This window comes from Lepisosteus oculatus, chromosome 10, assembly GCF_040954835.1.
Source record: "Lepisosteus oculatus isolate fLepOcu1 chromosome 10, fLepOcu1.hap2, whole genome shotgun sequence".
NCBI lineage: Eukaryota > Metazoa > Chordata > Actinopteri > Semionotiformes > Lepisosteidae > Lepisosteus > Lepisosteus oculatus.
In genome coordinates, this window is record NC_090705.1 from 20,598,183 (window position 1) to 20,611,318 (window position 13,136).

The following is a 13,136-nucleotide window of genomic DNA, read 5'->3' on the forward strand; positions in this document are numbered from 1 at the left end:
ATTGAATGCACCATGGAGCACTGTGAAGACTATCATCAATAAGTGGAGAAAATGTGGCACCACAGGTGTAACGAAAGCGTTCTTTCCGGACCCTATGCAGATGACACAATCCAGGTTAGAGTGGGGAGAACACGGGGAAAAAAGTGTGCGGGAGTTGGGAATAAAAACAGGGGGCGTGTCCATGGTGCGCTGGTGTTCGGGGGAGGTGTGGCCGAGGCAAACAATCCAGAGCTGAGTCCAAGATGCAGCAAAAGTCCAAAGCCAGGTGATCCATCCCAGACAGACAAGGTTAAAACAAGCACCGGGTTGGGACCGGCACGGGAACGGAAACGGAAATGGAAACTAAAACCTTGACAGGACCAGGCGCTTCCAAGCCCCAGACTCACCTGGTACGGGAACCAATGCAGAGAGTAATCGCCTGGCTTTTATAGGACGAGGACAAGGAGCAAGGAAGGGTTGGAGCGTCCTTAAAAGGAGGGGTTTATGATCGTGACAACAGGGACATTGCCAAGATTGGGATGACCCTCCAAAGTTGATGACAGGACAAGGAGATAACTTATCAGGGAGGCTAACAAGAGGACTACAGCAACATTAAAGGAGCTGCAGGAATTTCTGGCAGGTACAGCTCACTCCTTGCATGTGACAACAATCTGCCGTATTCTGCACGTCTGGGTTATGGGGTAGGGTGGCAAGACGGAAGCCATTTCTCACATTCAAGAAAATTCAAGCCCATCTAAATTTAGCAAACAAATACATTTAATCCCCCCCAAACCATGTGGGAAAATGTCTTATGGTCTCAAAGGTTGAACTTTTTGGCCTTCTGTAATTCTAAAAGATATGATTGATGCAAAGACAACACAGCTCATCATCCAAAGAACACCATACCTACTGTGAAGCATGGTGGTGTCAGCATCATGCTTAGGGGCTGCTTCTTTTCAGCTGGGACAGAGGCTGTAGTCTAGATAGATGGGATAATGACTAGCTCCAAATATCAAGATATTGTGGCACAAAACCTGCTGGCCTCTGTCAGAAAGCTGAAGATGAAGAGGTATTTCACTTTCCAACATGGTAACGACCCAAAGCACACATCCAAGTCAACCAAGGAATGGCTTCAGAAAAAGAAGATTAAAGTCTTGGAATGGCCCAATCAGAGCCCAGACCTCAATCCCATAGAAAACCTGTGGAATTACCTAAAGAGCTTGAACTTTTTTGCAAGGAAGAGTGGGATGAAATTACAAAATCCAGGTTTGCAAAGTTGATGGAAACATATTTACAATGACTTATTGCTGTAATAAATGCAAAAGGTGCTTCCACAAAGCATTAGTTGGGGGGGGGGGAGGGGGGTGCACACTTATGCAACCAGGGTGTTGTAGGTTTTTTTAATTTCAATTATTTTCCTAATAATTATCGGTTTGGTTGCAAGGTTACATTAAAGATAGGAAAATGTCTGACGTGATTGATTTTGATTTCTGGTTTTACATCACAAAAACCTGCAATACAATAAGGTTGTGTAGACTTTTTATATCCACTGTATATATTCTACAACCCCTTATGTTATTTCACAAAAAAACACAAATTGTACAAATTAACACCACACATGCTGCATTCTTTAATGTACACTTGTTTGTAACTGCAATTATAAAATATGGAGTACAAAGAGCAACAAATCCCTGCCCATTTAATTTAGCACAAACTAGCTCTTCTGGTGTGCCTAATGTGACTTTTGCACTTGATGGGAGGCTTACCATTGGCATTGATCTGGAAAATGTTGGAGGAAGTCTCCTGGAAGACATCTTGTAGCTCTGAAGGACTGACCTGTGTGGCTACAAAGAAAAATAACAGTCAAACAATTACCAGAAACTACACTAAGCATGTGAAGATGATATCATTTAGACTTATATTAAGAGTTATTTTACATGTCAGTGGAAGAACTACAAAGTATCTTAATGTTGACATAGTTCTGCCATATTAGAATGAGACCATCTAAAAGAAGCCCTCTAGTGACCTGGCTGCAATAGCTTTTAGAGAACATTTGAACCAAGGTTTCCCTCTCTGTACTTTTTATGATAACGGTCTCATAGGCTCTTGCATTTCAAAGTCAGCATCTTTTTTGTGGAGCTTGTCAACAAGAAGAATGTTTAATTCATAAAAAGGTATACAACTTGTTTGAATGAAACACACTTTATGTCAAGAGTTCAATTGTGTTCATAAATGTAATACAAACAAGGAGACTTTTAATAGAAAAGCAAAATATGCAAAGTTGTAGAGAATAGCAATCCAGGCTCCAATTAATCTGTTTATAATACTATACATTGTGTATATTTAGGCACACAAAAATTGCAGTGTAGTAGAATAGTTTTTAAACCTTTACTCTCCTTAACTCCACTTCTCAACCTACATTTGTCAGGTTTACTCATTATTCTATTTATTATTTATTTAGTTCAGACTCTGTTCCAATCTGATTGCTCCTTTTAACAAAATCCTAGTTTGTCAGATTAGGCCTGCATATGTACCTAAAATGCAGGTTTAAAAAAAAAAAATTTCAGCCAGCTCTAGTCTGGTCACCTACTGTAGGCTGCCTTCAGTCACAATGGAGGGGAAAACAAAGTAAAAGAAGCCATATAGAAACTCACTATAACAAACAAAAATATGCAGCAAAAAAGCTGATGCATACTTTTAATTGTAATAGAGCAATTGTAGTTCAACCTTTTACAGTGAGGTAGTCTCAATACTTTGCACTGCAACTATTTTACATGTGTAAAGGGCAGTCTCTGGGGATAATTTCAAGGTATTTGTCACGAACAGTTCTTTCCGGGCCCTATTCAGACGACACAATCCGGTCGGTGAGGACACAGTAGGGAGAAAATCATACAGGAGAAGGGTATGGAGACAGGGGGGTGTGTCCAAGGTGAGCAGGTGTCTGGGGGAAGTGAGTCCCGGGCGAACAATCAAAGACAAAATCCAAAACGTAGAATCCAAAATAGAAGAGTAGTCCAATGCCAGACGATCCATCCGAAGGAATTAAAAACCAGGAGCCGGATCGGGACCAGCGGGGGAAATCAGGAACGAAGGGTTAAAACCATAACGGAGCCAGCCGCAGCAGGACCCTCACAAAACGGGATTCAATGAGGAACCAGGAGTGACATCAGCGACTGGCTTTTAAGGTGGAACGGAAATAAGAAACAGGTGCAGGTAATGGGGCAGAACAAGGAAGGGCTGGAGCACCCTTGAGAGAAGGAGAAGCGATCGTGACAGTATTCACACAGAACAACTGCAACCTGGGCAGACTACCTTACAATGTGAATCAGAAAATTCTGGACAGCACAATCTTTTTTACATTGGCAATTGCAGCATTAATGTGAATAATCCAATTATATTTAAGGCTAGACTACCTGCTGTGATAGAAAACATGCATGCATGTAAAGGATACATAATGCCAAATGCACTAGGCAAGTGGAAGCTGACGCAGATTCAAAGTATATCAAATAATTGCTGTTGGATGTCCCCAACGAAACGGAAAGCTTCGAGAAATTCTAATTTTGCAAGATTACAATGGATGTATCAGAAAACCTCCTGCAGCCATCAGAATCTAGTGACTATCCCCACTGTTTCAATCTGAGTCTATGTTTTTAGATAGGCAGTAATTTAGATCTGTTGTACTTACTGTATATCAATGCATTTGCAGATTGTTTTCTCTTTTTGTGATTTTTGATTTCACTGAGATCCATCCCAGTTTAACGTTGCAATACTGTGTTAAACTGTTGTTTAGCTGGGGAATTTTCTCAGTTAATGTTTTAGAAGCCTCAGGATAATTAAAGTTACTGATCTTCACCTCCCATATTGCCCTATTGAAACAAACTCACAGCCCAGATCATCATTGCTCTCATTTACAATCTAAGGTTATTTCAAGGTTATCCAGTGATTCTGTATCTTTAGCCAGATCCCTCTTCAATGTTTTATACAAGAGTCATCAGCAGTTTGATTTCGATAAAGCATTCAACCAGAATAGTTTCCCTTTTTTTCTACATTTTAACCTCAGACTTATGGTGACTACTAAAGTTAAAATATGACCTTTTGGAAGCTATTGAAATAACACAACTACTGTATGTATCAGTTTACTATTTATTAGAAACAGTCATTTCACTGCATCATATTGTTGTAAATGGTTAAATTTAGCTAAAATATGTATAAATACATATTCTAATTAAAAAAAATGAATACATACTGCAGTGTATACTTAAAGAGACATAGTCTTGTAAGGCAAACAATCATGAATCAAACAAAAAGACCATACTTTCATCTAATTACTCATTAAAAACAAAGTAGGATTGTCAAGGATAACAAACTTTGAGACCATATCTCCTTTAAGATTTATTTCCTGTTTTTCCTATTTACTTTATTAGATAAAAAATATTATTTGAAATATAAATCCACCAGCCATCAGGATAAACAATGTTATATAGTCAAGGTAGAATGGAGTGTCTCTTACATACAACTAACACAAAACCAATATACACGCTTCGCTCTTAATTTTGCAGTAATTATACAGCCTACATCAAAATCAGAAAGAGTTACAAATGGACCTGTGATTCAACATCATTTTCTTTTCAAAAGGATTTTTCCAGTTCCTGGTATGGGCACAACCTCAAATTAATCAGACTGAATTAATCTGTAAACATATGCAGCATACACCATGGGGCATAAATTATGTTTAATGTGTTTTCTGTTAAAATAGAGTAAAAAAAGAGATCCAATGTACATATTACACTCTAGTGAACAAAACAAAATTTCCTTGTATACACCTACTTTAGGTGATAGTCCTTAAGTTTGGGGTTGACAGACCTAGAAGTAAATGGTGAGATGAGAAAAAGGAGGGTGGATGAGATAGAGGTGAATTAATAGAAAATTTCATTTTTGAGAGACCTAATTACCTGCAAATCACACATACAAATACATAAGATTTTTCATGCAGCACATAGACACTCTGATATCTTGATGAACACGTGGACAGACATAATCAGAAATGTACACAGTATACAGTCACACATAAGGTCTGCTGCACTGCATGATAAGGAAAGTTAAAGTAATAGAAAACACCAAAACTGAATTAATCCTTGTGCTGAATTTGCAATGGGGGAGAAGGGAGTGTGTCTGAGATGGAAACACACCTCCTCTTCGTTAAGAAAAAAATCAAAGGGAAAAACAGAAACATGTCCAAAAACAAAAGTATAGAGCTTTCACACAAGGGAGTTAGAAGTCCAATGACTGATATAATTTAAAGGAAGAAAAGATTCTATCAATACTATAAAAACATTTCTCTGGAATTTTGAATTGGAATTCCAGTCTGTGTATCATTAAAGACATTTTTGTTGTCTCTGATGGAAAAGAATACAGATAACACACTTATAAAAAACTGAATTAAAATATGTGATATCCACTAAATGTTCTGTGTTTCTTTGGAAACTCTGTGGATCTACTTTCGTATCCTATTCATGTTTGAAATCACAGCAATTGCTGACCTTTTCATTAGGTTCACAATTTAAGCATTTACAATGGAGGGGTGTAGAAGAAAGAAGTGATTCACTTCAAAAGAAAAAAAAGAGTACTGCATCTGGTAGATATACTGTAGGGATTCCAACCCCTCCTCTTTACATCTGGCAGGAAAACTGGAATTGCACTCTATTACAGCTCACCATGTTGTGTCCCTTAAGTCATGGACACTTCCAGCATATTCATAACTTCTTCCACCTTGGCAGAAATGCAATGAATCTTAGGAGTGTGGCAATCTGAACAGCTCTATCCACCCCCCTGCCCATAATGCAATACTTCGGAGTTGAGGCCACAGGTGGTGCAGTAACACCACACTGAGCACCGCCAGGAATGTGCTTCAGTCTCGTTGAAGAGCAATAATTATCACTACTCAGAAAACACAGAAGAGCAGGTTCCTTTCTATTGCTTTGAATCAAAGTTTTCCTGCAGCAATCAGTAGTAATTGTTGTGAGCATTTTTTCAAAGTAGGCTATTATATTACAAATTTTAGTCTGTTTTGGTCTTTGATTCCTTTCTAATATGGCAGTTTTACAGTTGGCAGCCCATTCTGCAAAGGATTTACTGTCAGTCTCCTACAGTACATTACCTCGGCAGAGTTCAGCACCATAGGGGCCGGGGGGGAGGGAGAGGAGGCTGCTTTTGTGCATTCTTATCAATATCAATTTCAGTCAGCAGGAAAAGGTTTTCTTTACAATATTGTGCAAATCTTGAATTGGTCTGAAAGGTGTTGAAGCCATGATTACTGTTCTGATAACCCAGTTTAATGCAACTCATTTGTTCATTTTTCAACTGCTTTATCTAATAAAGGGTCAAGGGGTAGTTTGAGCCTATCCAGGGTAAAAGGCAGGGGCAAAGGGCAGGGTACAACCTGGGTGGGACACCAGTCCATCACACGCAGACACAAATATACACACCACCATACCTGGAGCCAATTTTCCCAATTAAAGGGGAACTGCAACGCTATTTTAATATTTTTGGGATAGAAAGCATCAACATTGATGAGTGCATGTCAAACCACAATGAAAGTAAAATGTACACAGTAATGTGTAAAACCTCCAATTTACATCACAAAATAGACAAAATGTACAGGTATGCTCAGCACTGTATTGCTGTCATTGTCTGCGATTCAGAAGGAGGCAACAAAACTTCTAGTGACACGAAGCAACCCTATTATACAGTAAACAAGCAGGCTTATGAATACATCTCTTTAAATCCAATAAAAATATTTCTCTCTACTTCAAGACAGTTTTGCCGACAAAAACTATTTACTTCTTAACTCAGCATGCAGATTATGTGGGAACATTTCTGCAGTGAATTGTCTGCTGCATGATCTGTACTTATTTACTTGCATGTCGCATTACATTAGGCATTACAGTTACTAGTGAGCAGGAATGGCTGCTTCACATCACGTCTCCCAAACTCTCGCTCTCGCCCCTGGTGAGACCAGTAGTTTTGTGACAACACGGTAGCCATACAGTATTTTCACAAAGTTCACAATTTTGTGCTTAATTAAATTTTGTGATACCATCAATTACTGTAATTTATTTTGTAACCAGGATTTAATAACCTGAGAAATTGGGACTACAATTTTTCTTTAACCTACCAGACTTTTTCTGGAAGGAAACAAGAGACCCCAAAGGAAAAGCACATAAACAAGGATAGAACATACATACATGCAGACAGCATCCCAGGAATTTAACCAATGCTAACCACTCCACCACTCCACCAATGTTCTGCCCTATGTGAGCTATGAGCTATATGTTTTAATTTATGTTCCATTTATATTCTATGTTTTTATTTACCTCTCATCCTCCTCCCATTTGACTAGTCAAGAATTCGGCAAGGTCTACAATTTCACATTTTCATGTCACCTTCTAATTATTTTTACAGTGCATGTATGAATAAGGCATAAGGGCTACACTAATTTACCTGTTCAGACAACACCTGTAAATTCTGCAATAAACCCATCCCTTGACCTTACTATCATACTGCTCTGCATTGCTACAGTACATGCCTTTAAATGTATAGGTACAGTATATTGTATCCCTTAACTTAATTATTTCATCCTGTACTATGTAAACTACTCTAGTGCACAAATACATATTATTTTTTAAAATATTTCTAATGAATTTTTATGATACCTTTATCCAGCTTAATGTTTTGTCATATAAAGTATTCTGTTAAACTAATGCATTTGTCTTGTTACATAATTAGATATTCCAGTTTCTCCCCTTATAAAGATTAGATTATCAATTTTAAACAAACTGGTGTCACAGCAACCTTCACTGACTGAAACATGGTTAAAATAATGTTTTCTGAGTTCTGATTGTTCTGAACAGAGCTTAAACTTCCTGAGATGCCACTTTCACTTTGTAGATTGGATTGCACGTCAGTGACATTATAATGACACAAATGCTGCCATTGATATTACTGTGCCTTTAAAAACATGTAACAAAGTAGTTATTGTCAGTTGGTAAATCCATCAATTTTCTTCTTATGGAAATTCTTTCCCTACTTTTGCTAAACTCTTGATAAAACACCTAAAAGTTGTTTTACAAGAAGACAGAGGATTTTGCAGTGCATAATTACTGCAAAAGCCAGCTGAAAGAGACAGAAGCACAGAAGGCATTAAAGTCCTTACTTCGTTATGAAACGCAGGCATGCACCAACTGTTGAGTTTATACAGAATGTCACTCTGTTGAGATGTCTAACTAATTCTTGCTGCTGTGCAGAATTCTGCCGTCTCTAATCAGAGACCCATGTCCATGGAAGTCTGTCTCAGAAAAAATATATAATATTGACAGGTTTTGAAATAATCCTGAAGCACTAAACTTCATTGTTTTCCAGCAGGGAGCACTTGCAAGATGAAAAAAAACATTTGCATAACCAAACTGACTGAGCCCTGTTTTTGAACTGCCAGTGCTGAGACAGACTCCCTGGCCTCTCTCAGAGCTCTACACAGCCTGGGCTACTTCTCTGTGTCTGCCATTTCTGCCCACTTTTCATTGGAGATTCAAACATTGTATTGTAGCTCCTTGTAAAGGACTGAGAAACTCTGAAAATGTGTCTGTGCTGTATTCTACAGTAGACTGTCTACAGTGATAGCAATAAAACCTTATTTTGTTGCACACACAATATGTATTTTACACATAGACAAATACAAATAAGGTAAGTATTGATTTATAAGAACATTTCTTGTCTTTTTCTGCCCTAGACATTCACTTAAAAAACTTAAAAATTGTACAGTCCCTGCTTTTGTCCATTCAACTATTATTATCTTATAGAACCTATGTATTCAGTATATGCAGTTTTCTTTTATCTTATCTCTCAAGATCATCCACAACATATTATCTGCATTCTCAATCAGCTCCACATTGCTATGAGGTTCTATTCTGTTCTGAGTTTAGAAAATGGTTTTAGGATTTTTTAAAACTAAATCTACTACTAAGGAGACATAAACACCATGGAGTGCAGCATAAAAAACCTAAGTATACAAAGTATACTCTATACTTTAGAGCAGGCATCAAAGTTCCTACAGGAACGCAAAGTTATAACCTGCTTGATGTAAAACATCAACAAAAAAATGTGCTTATTTTACAAATACACTAGATACAGTAGCAGTGGACAATCTTAATAGTACCCAGTGTCATAATGCCAGTGACGTATCATAATACTGCAGCCCGTACATCAGATGAAGTACATTTTTAATATATTTTCAGACATTAACTGAAAGTGCTTCATATTTTTTTGCTTTATTGTTTATTGCTTGGTTTCCATTTCTTTTACTTACAGATCTCTGTAATTTATTACTGTGTGTCAAGGGTACTGTATCTAAATGATTACATTTCCCATAAAATGTACTCTAGTCTGTTAGGTAAAATATTGGAAATGTTTGAATGTCTCACTCCAGGCAGTCACAATAGCCAAAATCCAGGAGGCCAAACAATTTTACTGATATTTTACAGTGACAGCACCATTTGTGGTTAAATCATTAAGTCAGTCCTCTCAGACACTTTGTTGGAAAGACAGGATAAAAGGAACACACAGGAAGAAAAAAAAAGAGCTTAACAAGAAAAAGACAGCACTTCCTTCACCAGACAAAGAATCTGTCCAGGTTATCTGAACACAAAATAGGTGCAGTTGCAGGCTTTAAGAAAGGGTCTTCTTGTCTTATATTTGTAGAAATGCTGATTTCCTAAGTGTTATCCTTCTGGCTAAAATAAATAAACATTGTTTAGTGATGCATTATTTTCAATAGGGGAGAACATTTTTCATATGTTTAGAATATATTTTAGTGATCCAGAGTAGGATTTGTTATTTTATAAAAAAAAGGTGCAGTTTCCATCTTTTCTCCTTTACTTTGTGTCTATGTTGCCAGGTAGAGTTCTATGTTTACTATGTCTGTAAAAGGCATGACTCTGATACTTACAGAACAGCAAGTAGTGTGAAATATTGTGTTGTGTAGTTGTAACTTATTGTAAATAAATATTTGTTTCTGTGCTTGCTGGTTGTCACTTTTTAAGCAAAGAAAACTTGTGCTGTGCAATACTGATGAAAAGGAGTGTTATTATTTTTTAGACATTTTCTTTCATTGAGAGCTGATGTAAGAACCTGATGTTTGTTTTTGATTAGACTTAACCCCTCTATTATGTAACAATATTTTTAAACCTGATATTTCCTTACTTATCGAAGTTGCATATTTTAATGCAGCAATATGTTTAGTGTTTTCAGTATCAAATCCTGATGTTTTGATAACAAAATTAAAATTGATCAGATATAATTATAGGTGAGGATATGTTCTATGAAGTATATAACCAAACATATGAGATATATATTAGACATCTTCTTATAAGTTGGACAAAGCATTTATACTGTAAAATAAAAAACATTAGAAGATAGTATTTAAAAGCCCACACTTAGATGTAATTACTGTTGCAAGTCTAAAAGGAACACCACTAAAACCTTTCAAGATTTTGCTAGATAAGAACTGTCAAAATCAACCTTCAGTATTGTGTTTATCAAAACTGCATTTTCAAAAAGTATACAGTTCACAAAAAAATGGGTTCTCATGACTTTCAAAGCACAAATGGAGAAAAAGTTCAAGATACAGCAATTTTGTCTGCTGTTCATTTCTTGTAAAAATAAAATATAAGTATTGCAGTAGCATAAAGTAGAAACTAAGGAGACAAGAGTGCAACTCCATGAGCTCTGAGTTTTCAGTGAGAGTAACATACAAATGGCCTTGTGAGATCCTCAATTATATCAAATATGTGTTGATTGTATTTTGCTGAGCCTCTTTTTAATAGACATCCATTGATTTTCTTGGACCAATTTTCAGTGGATGTTGTCCAAGATGTACCTGAAGACCTGTTGCCAACACAACAAACATTGCATGCCTTTAGTGTTTTTGACGGAGACCCATCAAAATCAAATATCGAGAAGACTCCTAAAGGCCGTAAGCCAGTGTGCTTTAAAAAAAAAAACCCAGAAAACTAGCTTTACATTACTTGCAGTCTGTAGTAAAGCACTTTTCCTGTGGTTGCAATTGCTGTTCTTTTATTTTGAATTTATAATGAATAGTGTTTCAGGATTGGAAACTGATTGGCAAAAACAATCAATACAATCCATCCATTTCTCAGGCCTTTTACTGTATCTGGTTGAAGGTCACAGAAAACCACAGCCTGTCCTGGGAGCACAGGTTATGAAGTGGAACCAAGAGCACATGACTGCTCTTCCCCTCATCTCAGGGCACTGGGGCACGGGACAATTTCGCATAGCTAGAATGTCTTTTGGAGTTGTGAGGTAACTGAAGCTCCCAGTGAAAGCTCATGAGACCATGATAAGAATATGTAAGTTCTGCACAGACATGTGTCTAGGGGTGGAATAAAAACCTGGGGCTCTGAAGCAATGAGGCAGCTGTGCTAGCTGCCACACCACCCTGAGAAAAATAATGTTTTATTATAAAACCAAGCTATTAAAATGTTGTTTTTTTCATTTTGATATTTAAGGCATGTTTTGCTTTATGGTGTATTTACGGCACCTCTGAACTTCACAGGACAACTTGAATTCTACGTAACAAACAGAAGTAAAACTGAGCATTCCGAATGACTGAAATGGGAAGTAGCACAATGACAGCAGGATTACATTGCTTTACCACCTGGCATTTGTCTCACAAAAACTCTCATCCTGTTCTCTGTCAATGTTTTGTTTTCTTGTGAAATTATGGGTATCAGAATGTGAGACAAGCAGACAATGGCTTCTGTTATGAGACTATTCATATTATATTTTATGATATTTAACTGATTTTACATGAAAATAAAAAATGTAAGCATTAGCCTGATAAATCTTATGAACATCCATTTTATCACATGCATTTATATGTGTTTCATAATAAATGAAGCAGAGCATCTAAAAAAAGCCAGCAGTAAAACTGTGTTCATTCATCTAATGACCTATTAAAACCAGAAGGGTTACTGCCAAGAAGGGGATGTTTTTGAGGGACAGATTGGATCACAATTAGCCCAAATGTAAACATGCACTCTCCCAGACCATCAGAAACATCATGCATTTCCAGAGCAAAATCCCCCAGCCGCTTAGGCTTTAACTGCTTCGCTTCTTAATCTCTGAAGGGTACTCATCAGATATCATTGCTTTGAGTCCATCTCCCTTGTCACGCAGTAGCTTGCCCTACTGCCAGCATTTTATCCAGATTTCTCACAGTTCTTGTCCCAATCTGGGATATGTATTCAAAGTCACTGAGCTCTCACTCGTTTGCTGGAATGATTCCTCACCATCTGTGCAGTGCTAGGTGACCTGGGATTAAAGTGTGATACGATCCCTCCCAATTACTAAAGACTGAACCTTAAGTATTTTCTCTTGAGGAGCCATAAGGTCACACCGCTATATACTGTAATGTGAGCGACAAAGTTTGTTCATGCATAAGACAGGGGAATCTGGGACATCATTTGAGACAAGGAATCACAGAGATGACTTTTCTCAGCTCTTGCATTGGAATGCTGGCTCACTTCATCATCTCGTGTCATGTATTAGCAACCGCCTTCAATGCATTCCTGGTGAGATGTTGTTCGTGTCACCGGTGTCAGAAAGGTGATTCATTGCTATTAAATCCCAGAGTTTTCCTTTCTGTCTTTTGTTCTAGAAGAGGTAATGATGAGTAAGGCCCGAGATTCTCAGTGCGTGAGGTCCCTGTCACGATCAGGTCAGCCAGGCAGTATCCCGTGGTGTCCCCATACTGAGACTGGCAGTGGGTGCCCGGCAATGCCTCCGCCTTGGCACTATGTCTGCCAGCCTGTCAGTCAGATGGCAGCACACTGAATGGGTGGATCTAGTCAGCAGGCTGTGTGATAGCGAGATGAGCACAGAGATTCTTAGTAATATGTGGGAGTGAAATCTTTCACAGGGACTTTTTTTTGGGGGGAAAGCAAGAATGAATCAACTACAATGAATTAATATCATATTCCCTTTATCTGTGATCTGTGTATTTCCAGGTCACACAGTTAATAAAAATAACAAGAAAATAAGTTTAATCCATTCACACTTTGCGTGCTGTAAAGCTGGTGAAAATA

The 13,136-nt window shown here is 37.6% G+C and overlaps 1 protein-coding gene across 3 annotated transcripts in view; it reads right to left on the minus strand.

Annotated features, from left to right (window-relative positions):
* tsnare1 (T-SNARE Domain Containing 1) overlaps positions 1 to 13,136 on the minus strand; it is a 221,091-nt gene that overhangs the window by 166,324 nt on the left and 41,631 nt on the right. For all 3 annotated transcript variants that reach the window (XM_069194987.1, XM_015357115.2, XM_015357114.2), the window contains exon 3: positions 1,746 to 1,823. In XM_069194987.1, the coding sequence (XP_069051088.1) occupies positions 1,746 to 1,823 (78 nt within the window). The remainder of the gene's footprint in view (positions 1 to 1,745; positions 1,824 to 13,136) is intronic.